At 42.5% G+C, this 17944-nt stretch overlaps 1 protein-coding gene and 1 non-coding gene across 6 annotated transcripts in view; one reads left to right on the plus strand and one right to left on the minus strand.

Annotated features, from left to right (window-relative positions):
- The window catches only part of ppp1r42 (protein phosphatase 1, regulatory subunit 42), a 117252-nt gene that overhangs the window by 52040 nt on the left and 47268 nt on the right, over nt 1–17944 (minus strand). For all 5 annotated transcript variants that reach the window (XM_060824104.1, XM_060824105.1, XM_060824103.1 and 2 more), the window contains one exon: nt 4879–5007. In XM_060824104.1, the coding sequence (XP_060680087.1) occupies nt 4879–5007 (129 nt within the window). The remainder of the gene's footprint in view (nt 1–4878; nt 5008–17944) is intronic.
- On the plus strand, nt 17438–17509 carry trnaa-ggc (transfer RNA alanine (anticodon GGC)). The gene has a single exon. It is a non-coding gene; the product is annotated as a tRNA-Ala (tRNA).

The raw sequence follows: 17944 nt of genomic DNA on the forward strand, positions 1-17944 counted from the left end.
CACAGAAATCAGCACTGGCTTGTCAACTTCAAAATTCAATTTGACTATTAGTAACTTCAATTTTTAGTATACTCAATTTAATCCATTTCCTACTTTTGTCAACATATGTACAATACCTCAAGATAATATGCATTTATATAAATAAAAGACTATTCAATTCATAAAGCTGACCCTTAACAGTACTTCAACAATACATATCAAGAAATAAATTAAATCACCCTACATTCAGATTCTTTTTGCTCTTCAGGTAAAACAAGCAAAATTAAAGCATATCTACAAAAAGAATATTATGTTTTACTTAATATATTCTCATAGAGTTACTGTCCATAGTGCAACATGCCATGGTTCCAGCACTTTGCGACATATATCAATTACCACTCAATAATCAATAGTGTGACACTTATCAAGCTTTTCTTTTTGAAAAATACCATTAATTATTAGCTATCCTTTACAGGCAAGGACAATTGTTTTTCATGAGTCTGAAGATGGCTAAATGAGGCCATTTCAGGATCTGCAAGCTTTCTGGATCAATAAGCATCTGTTGTCTTGTGGGTTGCCTGGATTATGTATTATTAATTTGAGTCAAGGCTTTTCTTTTCGCCACCCTCACTTTTCCTCTTCATTTTGCTGTCATTGGATCTCAAAATGGTGGGATTCTTCCCAAAGACATTTGGTTCAGAGAAGGGAGCTAGTGTTCTGGGAGCTGATGTCAGTGTTGCATTTCTTCGTTAATGAACAATGAATTAACATTGTATTAACTGTGTACAAATTGACAGTTCTGTTAAGTGGGAAAATAAAAAAAGGTTCACAATATTGAATCCTGCCTGAAGCTTGTCAGTTTTACTTTTAATTTTTCCAGTCTGCACTCATAGCGTAACTTTATTTTGTTTCCGATTATATCACCTTCCATGGGGTGTCTCCAAAATATCTTCTTTTTCATGTTAATCAATCTAGGAATCCTGCAACCACAACTGACAGGGACTTCAGCCACGTCTGACCCATTTCCCACATTTCTGCCCTCACTCCTTCCCTTTCACCTCTGAACATCAATATAGTTCCAATTGTCCTCACGTTCCACCCCACTGGTCGCCAGATTCAAAGAATTATTCTCTGCTTTTTCCGTCATTTCCTGGAGAATGCCATCAATAAACACATCATCCACTGCACCGCCCTCCTAACCAGCAATCCTCTTCCTGACCTCTCCGCCCCCACCCCACTCTGGCCTATCACCCTCACCGTGACCTCCTTCCACCTATCCCACCTCCATCGCCCCTCCCCCTAGTCCCTCCTCCCTACCTTTTATCTTAGCCTGCTTGGCTACTCTCTCTCATTCCTGATGAAGGGCTTATGCTCGAAACATCGAATTCTCTATTCCTGAGATGCTGCCTGGCCTGCTGTGCTTTGACCAGCAACACATTTGCAGCACTCCCCTATCTTGTCAGCATTCTGCAGGAACTGTTCCCTTCCTAACATGCTGGTCTAGTCCTCTGCCTCTGAACCCTTGCTCACCCCTCCATAGCATTTTCTAATTCAATTGCACAAGCTATGATGCTTGCCCTTTAACCTCCTCTTTCCTTACTATCCAAGGCCCCAAAAACACCTTTCCACAGCAGGTCCTTCATTCTAGTCTACTGTATTTACTAATCACAATGCAGTCTCCTTGACATTGGCAACAACAAATGCAGACTGAGTGATTGCTGTACAGAATACTTCTTATACTGTAAGAATAACTCCAATGTTCCAGTTGCTTGCTGCTTTTTTGTAGAATTTCGCTTATGGAATGTGGACATTTAGAGTCATAGATTTCTGGCCTGGTCAAACTTTATTGCCCATCTTTAGTTATCCTTGATAAGTGATGGTGAGCTGCCTTCTTGAACCATTGCAGTCCATTTGTATAAGTAGACCCACAAAGCCATTAAGGAGAGAATTCAGTATTTTGACCCAGTGAAAGCAAATGTCGAGCGATATATTTTCAAGTCAGGATGGTCAGTGACTTGCAGGGGAACTTGCAGATGGCATTGTTTCCATCTATCTGAGATCCTTGGCCTTCTAGATGGTAGTAGTGTGGACTTAATTTATTTCAGTACACCATACTGTTAAAATTTCTGCCCCATGCCTGTTGCAGTGCTCCAGTGAAGCCCATTACAAGGTGCAGGAACCTTATTTTCCACATAGGCATTTTACAGCTTTCAGGTCAAAATATTGAGTTCAACAACTTCAGAGTGCGAATACAGTCCTCCATTTTAATTACAGTCCTATTTCCCACCCACAGTTGTTTGCATGGGGATGTTCCTGGAAAGCTGACTTTTTTCCTACTATGCACACATACCTACTTTCTGTATCTCTCTGCTGATACCACTTTCAGAGACTGATTCAGATGTACAGCGTGGAAACAGACCCTTCGGTCCAACCAGTCCATGCTGACCAGATATCCCAAACCAATCTATTCCCATCTTCCAGCACCCGGCCCATATCCCTCCAAACCCTTCCTATTCATATACCCATCCAAATGCCTCTTAAATGTTGTAATTGTACCAGCCTCCACCACCTCCTCTGGCAGCTCATTCCATACACGTACCACCCTCTGCTTGAAAAAGTTGCCCCTTAGGTCTCTTTTATATCTTTCCCCTCTCACTCTAAACCTATGCCCTCTAGTTCCGGACTCTTCAACCCCAGGGAAAAGACTTTGCCTATTTACTCTATCCATGCCCTTCATAATTTTTTAAACCTCTATAAGGTCACCCCTCAGCCTCCGACACTCCAGGAAAAACAGTCCCAAACTATAGCCTTTCCCTATAGCTCAAATCCTCCAACCCTGGCAACATCCCTGTAAATCTTTTCTGAATCCTTTCAAGTTTCACAACATCTTTCTGATAGGAAGGAGACCAGAATTGCACGCAATATTCCAACAGTGGCCTAACCAATGTCCTCTACAGCCGCAACATGACCTCCCAACTCCTGTACTCAAATGCTGCCTTCACTATCCTATCCACCTGCAACTTCACTTTCAAGGAGCTATGAACCTGCACTCCAAGGTCTCTTTGTTCAGCAACACTCCCGAGGACCTTACCATTAAGTGTATAAGTCCTGCTAAGATTTGTTTTCCCAAAATTCAGCTACTCGCATTTACCTGAATTAAACTCCATCTGCCACTTCTCAGCCCATTGGCCCATCTGGTCAAGATCCTGTTGTAATCTGAGGTAACCCTCTTCGCTGTCCACTACACCTCCAATTTTGGTGTCATCTGCAAACTTACTAACTGTACCTCTTACGCTCGCATCCAAATCATTTATGTAAATGTCAAAAAGTAGAGGACCCAGCACCGATCCTTGTGGCACTCCACTGGTCACAGGCCTCCAGTCTAAAAAACAAGCCTCCAACACCACCCCCTGTCTTCTACCTTTGAACCAGTTCTGTATCCAAATGGCTAGTTCTCCCTGTATTCCGTGAGACCTAACCTTGCTAATCAGTCTCCCATGGACTTATCAGTCTCCCAGGGAACCTTATCGAATGCCTTACTGAAGTCCATATAGATCACATCTACCACTCTGCCCTCATGAATCCTCTTTGTTACTTCCTCAAAAAACTCAATCAAGTTTATGAGACATGATTTCCCACGCACAAAGCCATGTTGACTATCCCTAATCATTCCTTGCCTTTCCAAATAAATGTACATCCTGTCCCTCAGGATTCCCTCCAACAACTTGCCCACCACCAACATCAGGCTCACTGGTCTATAGTTCCCTGGCTAGTCCTTACCACCCTTCTTAAACAGTGGCACCACATTAGCCAACCTCCAGTCTTCTGGCACCTCACCTGTGACTATCCATGATACAAATATCTCAGCAAGAGGCCCAGCAATCATGTCTCTAGCTTCCCACAGAGTTCTAGTGTACACCTGATCAGGTCCTGGGGATTTATCTGCCTTTACCCGTTTCAAGACATCCAGCACTTCCTCCTCCTTCCTTCCCTTTGTCTTTTACTCTGGACACCCTTACTATCTGTCTTACTCGCTCCTTGTCCAAGTGTGTCAACAGCATGAAAACTATCATTTTTCAGCCCTTTCAGTTCTATACAAGACTTATTGGATTGAAACATTAACTTTGCTTCTCTGCACAGGTGCTGCCAGATCTGCTGCATTTCCCCAGTATGTTTTTTTTTTCTCTACTCATTTAATACTCATCTAATTTTGCACATATCCTTGCTATTTCCTGTTTTGCTTTTTTTTCTTTATTCATTCACGTGATGAGGGCATTGCTGGCTAGGCTAGCATTTCTAATTACCCAAAGGGCAGTTAAGAGTCAACCACATTGCTGTGGGTCTGGAGTCACATGTAGGCCAGAACAAGTAAAGATGGCAGTGTCCTTCCCTAAAGGACATTAGATGGGTGGCATGGTGGCTCAGTGGTTAGCACTGCTGCCTCACAGTGCCAGGGACCTGGGTTCAATTCCTCCATCGGGTGACTGTCTGTGTGGAGTTTGCACATTCTCCCCATGTCTGTGTGGGTTTCCTTCCACAATCCAAAGATGTGCAGGTGCACTGGCCATGCTAAGTTGTCCATTGTGTCAGGTGCATTAGTCAGGGGTAAATGTAGGGCAATGGGTCTAGGTGAGTTACTCTTCAGAGGGTCGGTGTGGACATGTTGGGCCGAAGGGCCTGTTTCCATACAGCAGGGACTCTAATCAAACCAGATGGGTTTTTCTGACAATTGACAATGAATTTGTGGTCATCAGTAGATTCTTCATTCCAGATTTTCTTTTTAAACAAAATCAAATTCCACCATCCGCTGTGTCAGGATTCAAACCCAGGTCCCCAGAACATTATCTGGGTCTCTGGATTAATCGAAAATAATATGATTAAAATATGTATGTAATCTACCTAATGTCTGTTGGGTAGCCTGTTCCTCCGGCTTTTCCGTGGCAATTTTCTTCTTGGCTTCTCGGAAAGCTTTCCAGTTTAATAAAAACTGTCTGACTGTATTATTTATCTCTTTTCCATCAAGGACCTCTGCAGATAAAAATGGGAATACCTTTACAATAAAAAGGTGGCTGAATGCAAGAAAAATCATATGATGCTCATTTATTTAAATCAACTAATTTTCAAATGCAATTCTAGCAGATACAGAATTAGACATTTAAGCATGAGTGACAATAAAACAAATCAGATTTGTTATTTATGATGAATAAACACCAAATATGGTAAACAAACATAATAAGAAAGAAGTATTTATAACTTTGAAATGCAATGAATTGGAAATGACCCAAAAGCAACTGCTTTATTTATATATCTCTGCAGTGCAATTGCAATAAATGGAAAGTTATACAAATTATTGACACCATTAATAAAATACGAGATAACATACTATAAATCAAAATATTACTGTATCTGCTTAAATGTGTAACTTTTTGTTTTTTCTGAACCACATTAGATATTCTTAGTTTCTGGAAATTGAGATATTTTTTAAATTCTGAGAAGTATTTGTGTATGAAAATGTTCATGAAATCTAGAGAACCAATGTGCTCTTAGCGCTAAATAACATCTTTTCTCAACATAATTCTGATTTAAATCAGGGAATTAAACATACTAAACTATATTGATTATGAAGAATTCCTGGTGCATGCACAGACGTTCTATAATTACTCATCAACGTGCACAAAGTATTGTGATTCCAGCACATCAATCATTTTACATAACCTCATTAAGTTGAACAGACATATTGTACATGGTGGCTTCAATGAGTGACTAAATATACAGAGGTAAAAATGTCATACTTATAAGTGATATCTTAATTTGAGAATAATAGTTCCTGGAGAAAACCCATTTTTGGTCTAACTGATTTTGTTTTTATTTACAATGTTATTCTTAGGCAACTATTATAATTAGCTTAATCAATGGTCTTAATTGTGTTACAAGGTAATAACTCTTTCTGGGCTTCAGATGTCATAAAACCATTACAATGAAAATCAATCTATGCATAATCAGACATTTAAACCTACTCCACGGGAGTACCTTTTTTTATTCATTCACAGGATGACAGCTTTGTTGGCTAGGTCAGCATTTAATGCCCTGAGGGCTGTTCATAGTCAACATGTCGGCCAGACCAGATTTGGATGGCAGATTTCCTTACCTAAAGGGCATTACCGAATCAGATGGAATTTTTTCTGACAATTAACAATGGATTCATGGTCATCAGTAGACTCTTAATTTCAGATTTTTATTGAATTCACAATCCACCATCTGCAATGGTGGAATTCAAACCTGGGTGCTTAGAATATTACCTGGGTCTCTGCATTAACAGTCTAGTGTTAACAGACTAGGCCATTGTCTCCCCTAACAGGTAGACAGACAGCTTATCACCCCTCTTCTCCATGGCAATTAGGAATGCATAACAAAAGTTTTCCTAGCTAGGAACATTCGCATGAACAAATAAAGAAAACTTTCAGAATAATTGCTGATTGATAGCTTCTGGCTATTGCTATAGTGCATAGAAATGCTATGAGTGTTTGAATGCTTTTTAAAGTTATAAGGCCAATTTCAAGGATTCTGCTCAGACCATTTGCTTTCAGTCTTGGATGCTATAATTACCACTACATTTGGCTTCAGTATGGCAGGGAGAGTGAAGAGACACAACACAGAGGTCAAGCTCCCAAAAAAGGAGGTGCCTAAAGTGCAAACGACCACGGCTTGGTGACTTTGGAGGTCTGGGCTCAAGATCTTTTCTGTATAAATCATCAGTGCTGTGCTTCATCAGTTAATCAATCTGAATTAACTCCTGTCATCTCCTGCTTTTCCCTCCACCAAAGATAAGTAGGTGTGAGGAATACAGCACCAGAGAGGACTGGAGCGCTGTATTAATTGACATGAGATTCCAGCTTTCAAGTCCCAGGTACTGCCAATCAAATGAATACCCAAACAGGTTTACAAAGTTAAAAATCAGACAACACCAGGTTATAGTCCAACAGCTTTCGGAGCATCGCTCCTTCATCAGATGATAGTGGAGGGCTCAATCCTAACTCACAGAATTTATAGCAAAAAGTTACAGTGTGATATAACTGAAATTATACATTGAAAAATTGATTGTCTGTTAAGTCTTTCATCTGTTTGAATACCATGATAATTTCACTTCTTTCATGTGTAAATCACAAAACCTTTTTTTAAAACGTTGCATTATCAGGTTAGCTGTTAACAATGGTGATAGCTGGACAATATGTTGAAGGTGTTGCCACCCCCCCCCCCCCCCCCCCCGCGTTCTCTGTCTATACCATGATGTTTAGATTGATTCTAATCTGTCTATACCATGATGTTTAGATTGATTCTAATCTAAAAAGTGAGATAACGGTTTTAAATGAATTTAAGTAACACAATACAGAACCTTTACTGTTGAACAGAGATATGGTTTGAATTCCCCCAAATATTCTGCACAATAAGGAACTTATCAGTTTGAAAGCACACTCTGCATTTCTGAAGGAGCCATGATTGGAATCTCCTCTCAGAAATACATAGGTCTTTCTTAATGTACAATATGTAGAAGCAGTGATCTGACTGTGATTGCCAATTCTCTGAAAATCTGGCCCATACTTTAGGTTGATGGCTGGATTAAAAAACTAGCTGCACAACACTATTAGACAGCATTTGATATATTCTGAATACTCAACTTCTGGTAGGTAACCATTGATTGCAATCGTATCCCATAAGGAATTTAATTTAAAACCAGTAACTTTTTTTTAGATTAGATTAGATTCCCTACAGTATGGAAACAGGTGCAAATGTGTTGCTGGTCAAAGCACAGCAGGTTAGGCAGCATCTCAGGAATAGAGAATTCGACGTTTCGAGCATAAGCCCTTCATCAGGAATAAGAGAGAGAGAGCCAAGCAGGCTGAGATAAAAGGTAGGGAGGAGGGACTAGGGGGAGGGGCGATGGAGGTGGGATAGGTGGAAGGGGGTCAAGGTGAGGGTGATAGGCCGGAGTGGGGTGGGGGCGGAGAGGTCAGGAAGAGGATTGCAGGTTAGGAGGGCGGTGCTGAGTTGAGGGAACCGACTGAGACAAGGTGGGGGGAGGGGAAATGAGGAAGCTGGAGAAATCTGAATTCATACCTTGTGGTTGGAGGGTTCCCAGGCGGAAGATGAGGCGCTCCTCCTCCAGCCGTCGTGTAGTTGTGTTCTGCCGGTGGAGGAGTCCAAGGACCTGCATGTCCTCGGTGGAGTGGGAGGGGGAGTTAAAGTGTTGAGCCACGGGGTGATTGGGTTGGTTGGTTCGGGCGGCCCAGAGGTGTTCTCTGAAGCGTTCCGCAAGTAAGCGGCCTGTCTCACCAATATAGAGGAGGCCACATCGGGTGCAGCGGATGCAATAGATGATGTGTGTGGAGGTACAGGTGAACTTGTGGCGGATATGGAAGGATCCCTTGGGGCCTTGGAGGGAAGTGAGTGTGGAGGTGTGGGCGCAAGTTTTACATTTCCTGCGGTTGCAGGGGAAGGTGCCGGGGGTGGAGGTTGGGTTGGTGGGGGGTGTGGATCTGACAAGGGAGTCACGAAGGGAGTGGTCCTTGCGGAACGCTGATAGGGGAGGGGAGGGAAATATATCCTTGGTGGTGGGGTCCGTTTGGAGGTGGCGGAAATGGCGGCGGATGATACGTTGTATGCGCAGGTTGGTGGGGTGGTAGGTGAGAACCAGTGGGGTTCTGTCTTGGTGGCGGTTGGAGGAGCGGGGCTCAAGGGCGGAGGAGCGGGAAGTGGAGGAGATGCGGTGGAGGGCATCGTCGATCACGTCTGGGGGGAATCTGCGGTCCTTGAAGAAGGAGGCCATCTGGGCTGTGCGGTGTTGGAATTGGTCCTCCTGGGAGCAGATGCGGCGGAGACGAAGGAATTGGGAATATGGGATGGCGTTTTTACAGGGGGCAGGGTGGGAGGAGGTGTAGTCCAGGTAGCTGTGGGAGTCAGTCGGTTTATAATAGATGTCTGTGTTGAGTCGGTCGCCCGAGATAGAAATGGAAAGGTCTAGGAAGGGGAGGGAGGAGTCTGAGACAGTCCAGGTGAATTTCAGGTCGGGATGGAAGGTGTTAGTAAAGTTGATGAACTGTTCAACCACCAAGGATATATTTCCCTCCCCTCCCCTATCAGCGTTCCGCAAGGACCACTCCCTTCGTGACTCCCTTGTCAGATCCACACCCCCCACCAACCCAACCTCCACCCCCGGCACCTTCCCCTGCAACCGCAGGAAATGTAAAACTTGCGCCCACACCTCCACACTCACTTCCCTCCAAGGCCCCAAGGGATCCTTCCATATCCGCCACAAGTTCACCTGTACCTCCACACACATCATCTATTGCATCCGCTGCACCCGATGTGGCCTCCTCTATATTGGTGAGACAGGCCGCTTACTTGCGGAACGCTTCAGAGAACACCTCTGGGCCGCCCGAACCAACCAACCCAATCACCCCGTGGCTCAACACTTTAACTCCCCCTCCCACTCCACCGAGGACATGCAGGTCCTTGGACTCCTCCACCGGCAGAACACAACTACACGACGGCTGGAGGAGGAGCGCCTCATCTTCCGCCTGGGAACCCTCCAACCACAAGGTATGAATTCAGATTTCTCCAGCTTCCTCATTTCCCCTCCCCCCACCTTGTCTCAGTCGGTTCCCTCAACTCAGCACCGCCCTCCTAACCTGCAATCCTCTTCCTGACCTCTCCGCCCCCACCCCACTCCGGCCTATCACCCTCACCTTGACCCCCTTCCACCTATCCCACCTCCATCGCCCCTCCCCCTAGTCCCTCCTCCCTACCTTTTATCTCAGCCTGCTTGGCTCTCTCTCTCTTATTCCTGATGAAGGGCTTATGCTCGAAACGTCGAATTCTCTATTCCTGAGATGCTGCCTAACCTGCTGTGCTTTGACCAGCAACACATTTGCAGCTGTGATCTCCAGCATCTGCAGATCTCATTTTTTACAGTATGGAAACAGGCCCTTGGAAACTTTCCCTGGCATGTGGTGTTTCCAAAAACTAAATGAAAATAGCTCTAATTTTTAAAGGAAATGATCAACTGATTTTCAAGTGATTGCTGCTGCACTTGTGTAGATGACCATGATGTGTGTTATGGGAGCATTTTATAGAACATAAGCAGCGAAGTACAGGGTGACCGCTGTAGCCACGGAATCAGTTTCCGCGATTTCAGTTACTCATGGTTTACCGTGGCCCGAACGTATTACAGGTAACATTCCAGACCAGGACCAGGGAGTTGCCGGAAAGGTAAGTTTGCCATTTAAATTAATGGGTTTACTCATATTTGTGGTTTCGAGCTTCTGCGAGGTCTTGGAATGTATCCCCCACGGGTACAGGGGACTACTGCCCAGGCCATTGTTTGATGAATACAAGTGCATTGCATTTCCTTTCAAAGGTATGTTAGTTAGTCAGAAAATTTGTAACATATATCATTTACGTGATGTAGGATTGATTAGGCATTTTATGGCGGAAAGCTCCATTCAGAGGTGAGTGGGACACTGAGATTACAGTTTGGTTCAGCTTGCAATGGTGAAAGGAAGTGATATGGAATGGTGCTTTGTTAACATACTGAACCAGAAGGTATTAAAGCTCAATTGTGACTGGGTCTTGGAAGGGACATCAATTTTTTTTCCTTTGTTCAGGAAAAAAATGATTTTTTTTTGTCTTTGAAAGAAAAGGTGCTGATGATGTAATTACGTCCAAGAACATTTGCACTCCCCCCTTTTAAATCAGCAGAGAATTAGCTGCACAATTTAAACTGATCGCAGAGCTCTTCAAATTTTATTCAAAAACAGAAATTTAATATTGTTAACATTGCAGATCAAGTGACCCTTGTTTCGAACAAATTTTATAATACCCAAGACATAATCAAATTTTAAGCTCCTGAATTTTCAGGGATGTTTGATGAATTAACCTATTCTGCCTGAAATGGGGTGGTTGGATCTTACTTTATTTCTTAGATAACTGCAAATGCAACACGTTTTCCAGCACTTTCAAAAATTTGTGTATCTGTCTGGAGAGTTTCAACATTATAGCACAATGATGGAGTAAAATCCTTTGCCCCTTTATAATAGGATCATCTTTAACCTATCCAAGCCATATGTTAATGATGTGTTGAAAATAGGAAAACTACTGTAAAACATCAAATAGCAGGCATTCCAAAACCACTCAGCCTGGACATAAAAATAATAATAATACTTAATCGTGTTGAGATTCACATAAGTTAGTATTCTAAAACATTAAAGGGACTAGTTCCTGGAAATTTAAAGGTATTCTCAGAAAATAATAAAACACATACACGTAGTTTCAGTGGTTTTAATGTGGAGAATAAAAATGATCTAATTACTTTTGAAGATAAATAAATTCAATATTAAAGAAAAAAAACACCTCCACTAAAGAACGATTTTAATCACCTATACTTAACTGACAAGGAGCATGGTACAAAATGGTTAATGTAGACAGTAAGATCAGCAAGGCCTTGACACTCTGCAGAGAAACTGAATTTAGAATAAAAGAATAGTCAAACGCATTGAAACCTGCTAAAGTGAGCAAAATCAAAGAAAAAAAAGAGGAAAATTTGGTTTTGAACACAAAACACTTAGGAGTATGAACACTTAGAACATAGAACATTACAGCACAGTACAGGCCCTTCGGCTCTCGATGTTGCGCCAACCTGTGGAACCAATCTGAAGCTGATCTATCCTACACTATTCTATTTTCATCCATATGTTTATCCAATGACCATTTAAATGGCCTTAAGGTTGGCAAATCTACTACTGTTGCAGACGGGGCTTTTCACACCCCTACTACTCTCTGAGTAAATAAACTACCTCGGGCATCTGTCCTCTATCTATCACCCCTCAATTTAAAGCTATTTCCCCTCATACTAGCCATCACCATATGAGGAAAAAACCTCTCATTGTCCAACCTATCTAACCTGTTGTTTACCTTATATGTCTCAATTAAGTCATCTCTCAATCATTTTCTGTCCAATGAAAACAGCCTCAATTCCCTCAGCCTTTTCTCTTAAGACCTTCCCTCCATACCAGGCAGCACCCTAGTAAATTGCCTCTGAATCCTTTCCAAAGCTTCTACATTTCCTATAATGCGGTGACTAGAACTGTATGCAATACTCCAAGTGTGGCTGCACCAGAGTTTGTACAACTGCAATATGACTTCGTGACTCTGAAACTCAATCCCTCTACCAATAAAAGCTAACACGCACGCCTTCTTAACAACCCTACCAAGCTGGATCTATGCACATGGACACCGAGATCTCTCTGCTCATCTATACTGCCAAGAATCTTACAATTAGTCCTGTACTCTTTATTCCTGTTCCTCCTTCCAAAGTGAATCACCTCACACTTATCCACATTAAATTCCATTTGCTACCTCTCAGCCCAGCTCTGCAGCTTATCTATGCCCCCCTGTAACCTGCAACATCCTTCAGGACTATCCACAACTCCACCGACCTTAGTGTCATCCGTAAATTTACTAACCCATCTTTCTACGCTCTCTACCATGTCTGTTATAAAGATGACATACAGCAGCGGACCCAAAACAGGTTCTTGCAGAAAAGCGGACCCAAAACAGGTTCTTGCAGAAAACCACTAGTAACTGAACTCCAGGATGAACATTTCCCATCAACCACCATCCTCTGTCTTCAGTCAGTTAGTCAACTTCTGACCCAAAGCACTAAATCACCCTCAATCCCAAGCCTCCTTATTTTGTACAATAGCCTACCACAGGAAACCTTATCAAACATTTTACTGATGTCCATACACACCATATCAACTTTACCCTCATCCACCTGTTTGGTCACCTTCTCAAAGAACTCAATAAAGATTGTGAGTCATGACCTACCTTTTACAATACCGTGTTGATTATCTCTAATCAACTTCTCCCTTTCTAGATGATTATAAGTCCTATCGCTTATAATCCATTCCAACACTTCACCCACAACCACAGTAAGGCTCACTGGTCTATAAGATTAGATTACTTACAGTGTGGAAACAGGCCCTTCGGCCCAACAAGTCCACACCGACCCGCCGAAGCGCAACCCACCCATACCCCTACATATACCCCTTACCTAACACTACGGGCAATTTAGCATGGCCAATTCACCTGACCCGCACATCTTTGGACTGTGGGAGGAAACCGGAGCACCCAGAGGAAACCCACGCAGACACGGGGAGAACGTGCAAACTCCACACAGTCAGTCGCCTGAGGCGGGAATCGAACCCAGGTCCCTGGCGCTGTGAGGCAGCAGTGCTAACCACTGTGCCACCGTGCCGCCCCTTGCCAGGGTTGTCTACTTCCCTCTTGAACAAGGGGACAACATTTGCTTCTGGCACTATTCCTGTAGGCAATGATGAGGTAAAGATCAAAGTCAAAGGCTCTGCAATCTCCTCCTTGGCTTCCCAGAGAATCCGAGGATAAATCCTATCTGGCCATGGGGACTTATTTGTTTTCACACCTGTCAGAATTGCTATCACCTCCTTGTGAACCTCAATCCCGTCTAGACTAGAGGTGTTTATCTCAGTTTTCTCCTGGACAACATTGTTTTTTTCCAGAGTGAATACTGACAAAAAATATTAATTTAGCGCTTCTCCTATCTCCTCGGACCCCACACACAACTTCCCACAACTGCCGGGATTGGCCTTAATCTTACTCTTGTCATTCTTTTACTCCTGATATACCTATCTAAAACTTTAGAGTTTTCCTTGATCCTGTTTGCCAAAGACATTGACTCCTGGCTCTTCTTAGTTTTCTCTTTAGGTCTTTGTTGGCTAGCTTGTAACTCTCAAGCGCCCGAACTGAACCTTCTTGTCTCATCCTAACATAAGCCTTCTTCCTCTTGACAAGAGATTCAATGTCTTTAGTAAACCACAGATCCCTCGCTCGACCACTTTCTCCCTGCCTGACAGATACACACTTATCAAGGACATGCACTATCTGTTCTTTGAATAAGCTCCACATTTCAATTGTGCCCATCCCCTGCAGTTTCCTTCCCCATCCTATGCATCCTAAATCTTGCCTAATCACATCGTAATTGCCTTTCCCCCAGTTATAACACTTGCCCTGCTGTATATATTTATCTCTTTACATCACTAAAGTAAACATAGCCAAATTGTGGTCACTCTCATCAAAGTGTTCCCCTACCTCCAAATCTAACACCTGGCCTGGTTCATTACCCAGTACCAAATCCAATGTGGCCTCACTCTTTGTTTGCGTGTTTACATACCTGCGCACATTGGACAAAAACTGACCCATCTAAAGTACTTGAACTATAGCATGTCCAGTCAATATTTGGAAAGTTAAAGACCTCCATAACAACTACCCTGTTACTCTCACTCTTATCCAGAAGCATCTTTGTTATCTGATTCTCTACATCTCTGGAACCATTCGGAAGCCTACAGGGTGACCTCTCTTTTCCTGTTTCTAACCTCAGCCCATACTACTTCAGTGGATGAATCTTCAAACATATCTTCTTGACTAACAATGCCACATCTCTCCCTCTTTTACCATATTCTCTGTTCTTACTGAAACATCTAAATCCCGAAACCTGCAACAACCATTCCTGTCCCTGCTCTATCCATGTCTCCGAAATGGCCACAACATCGAAGTCCCAGGTACCATTCTATGCTGCAGGTTCACCCACCTAATTCCGGATGCTCCTAGCGTTGAAGTGGACACACTTCAAACCACTTTCCTACTTGCCGGTGCACTCTTGCAACCTTGACCTCATTACTCTCAAGCTCCTGGACACTGGAACTACAATTTAGGTTCCCATCCACCTTCTGAATTAGTTTAAACCCTCCTGAAGAGCATTAGCAAATTTCCCTGATTTCCTGATGAAGGGCTCTGGCCCGAAACGTCGAATTTTCTGTTCCTTGGATGCTGCCTAACCTGCTGTGCTTTAACCAGCAACACATTTTCAGCTCTGATCTCCAGCATCTGCAGACCTCACCTTTTACTTAGCAATTTTCCCTGCCAGGATATTGATATCCCTCTAGTTCATGTGCTGACCATCCTGTCTGTAGAGGTCCCACCTAACCCAGAATGAGCCCCAATTATCCAGGCATCCGAAACCCTCTCGCCTGCACCATCCCTGTAGCCACATTTACAACTTCTCTCTCTTCCTATTCCTTGCCTTGCTAGCTCGTGGCACGGACTACAAACCAGAGATAATAACAACTTTTTTTGTTCTAGCTCCAACTTCCACCCAACTCCTTGAATTTCTGCCTTAAATCCCCATCCCTTTTCCTATGTATATTGTTCGTGCCTATGTGGACCATGACTTGGGCTGCTCCCCCTCTCCACCTAGTAAGTAGTATCTTCAAGATGGATCCAGATGAAGGGACAGCTGGTGAATTTTAAGCCCATCTGAGTCAGTGCTATTCAGAGATTTTGGATAGTGGGATACAGTGATTTATAATACAAATTAGGAAAATGAAGAATGTGAAATTTAAAGAAAAACAAATATAGAAAATTTGAGCAGATGACCATACTCAAAGCTTAAAGAAAGAGTGATCCAGAACAATGTTGACACAGGGGGTGAGAAAGTTAGATCTTGACCTGGAAAAACTAAAGATTCCAAGCAAATGTTTTAAAATAATTTTAAATGGCTTGCCTATGTTATAAATAACATTATAAAATTATTGAATTCCAACTTTTATCGATAATAATTCGATTATTCAATTGTTTAATGGTTACAATGATACTAGTTGATCAGGTTGGATTATCATGCTTAGCAAAGGGAATTAGTGTGCAAAGTATTTAAAGTAGAGTCAGTAGGACCAGAACCACGTCTTCTGCAGCAGTTCCTCCAATCTTAATTGAACAGCACATGTGAAATTGCCTTGGAATTGGAGTCAACCTCATATGTCAATTTTGGGTAAAAATATGTAAATCAGTTCGCTACTACTATCTTCAGACAGGCACTTATTGTATAACAAATTACATGTAAGTTAAGTAGAGTAAAAATGGATATCTGATGAGAGAACCCAGCTTCTATTTTAAACTAACTTTGAATATGCAAGTAGAAAATAAAATGTTAGAAGTTTAGAATTGTAACTACAACTGCACGGTGGATAAGAGAAATTTTATGTGCAGCATCAATTACCAGGCTTTTTCAGCCTCAAAGGGGGAGGAGAGACAGCAATTAGTAGTGAAACTAACATTTCATGATTGACTCAGTTTAATTACAATCCCTCCAGAAGACACACTAGCTGAAGAGCATCAAGCTGCACTCTTGAACATGGAGGGAATGTGTGCACAGGCCACTTACTGACCCATACACCTATGAATTGTAGCTAATAGCTTTTGCAATAAAGGACAGCAAAGCCTTATCTCAGTCTGCTTTGTCCAACAAGTAAGCTACATCATTGTGATATATAAGGTGTTATTTACAGGTGTTTTAATGACGTCTGTGTTAAAGAATTTGGATCTTTAACTTATGGCATTTGAGCTTCGTCTGTTTCAATGCAAGGATTTAATGATTAGCTTCTAAGTATTTTGTAGCCATGGTGATTTCTTTTAAAATACAATACGAGAGAGAGATTTCCTAGAGAATAATGGTGTTTTGTTTTCAGCGGGGTGAGCTTTATGAGCAAACAGAGTGAACAATTGTGCGTTAATTTTCAGATAGAAAGATCCTGAGATTTCTTTTGCCTTAGGAAAATACCTACCAGCTTGGAACAAGCATTTTTTGATTCATTATGGGAGTTTTGCAGAGGTCTTGGCTGAAGTTGTCTGTCTAAGACAGTTGCTCCTGAAGAAGGGAGCTAGTTGAAAATTATCAAGTAAGTTATCTCAATGTAAGGGGTGATGAAGGAGTGTCGCTCCGAAAGCTAGTGTGCTTCCAATTAAACCTGTTGGACTATAACCTGATGTTGTGTGATTTTTAACTTTGTTCACCCCAGTCCAACACCGGCATCTCCAAATCAATGTAAGGGATTTAGTTTTAAGTTTCAGACCAAAGTGTTTGGTTAAAGCAAAGGTATTTGAAGCTGATAATATTTAAACTCAGTTGTATGAAGGTTCAAAGAAAAGGCAATCCGATTCTGGGAAATTTTTGTTTTCTACGGAGGTCAGTCACTAAACTGGCTACCCATGTACTTCTAATAAAAGAACATACAGGAAGTTATGGGCGGCATGGTGGCACAGTGGTTAGCACTGCTGCCTCACAGCGCCAGAGACCCGGGTTCAATTCCCGCCTCGTCTGTGTCGAGTTTGCACATTCTGCGTGGGTCTGTGTGGGTTTCCTCTGGGTGCTCCGGTTTCCTCCCACACTCCAAAAATGTGCAGGTTAGGTGAATTGGCCATGCTAAATTGCTTGTAGTGTTAGATGTCCGGGTGGGTTGCTCTTTGGAGGGTCGGTATGAACTTGTTGGGCCGAAGGGCCTGTTTCCACACTATAAGTAATCTAATCTAGAATTCCTCGGTAGTATAGTGGTTAGTATCCCTGCCTGGCACGCGGGAGATCGGGGTTCAATTCCCCGTTGGGGAGGACTCAACAGTTCTTGGCGGTGCAGGGGTAAATGTAGGGGGATGGGTGCTCTTCGGCAGGACGGTGTGGACTTGTTGGGCCGAAGAGCCTGTTTCCACACTAAGTAATCTAAGCACAAACTTTATTACACTACACAAGAATTTTTGGATTAATCTCATTATAAACATCACAATGAAAGATACATCCATTTTACCTCAGCACTACTCCTACTGTCACTCAAATCTAAACAAACAGTAACCCCTACCTCTATGCTAAAGTTTCTTGTTTAACTGGTATGATTGTAATTGGCTTACTTTTGGCAAATTATTGCACGTTCATCAAATGCTACTTTCTTCAGTTTTCTTCCCCAGGACTCTTAAAACAGAACTCTAACTCAGTTTACTATTACTTTAGATGCATTGCCTAAACTCATGTCTTCCACAGCTTTGTTACGTT

Source organism: Hemiscyllium ocellatum, chromosome 4 (genome assembly GCF_020745735.1).
Source record: "Hemiscyllium ocellatum isolate sHemOce1 chromosome 4, sHemOce1.pat.X.cur, whole genome shotgun sequence".
Classification (NCBI taxonomy): domain Eukaryota; kingdom Metazoa; phylum Chordata; class Chondrichthyes; order Orectolobiformes; family Hemiscylliidae; genus Hemiscyllium; species Hemiscyllium ocellatum.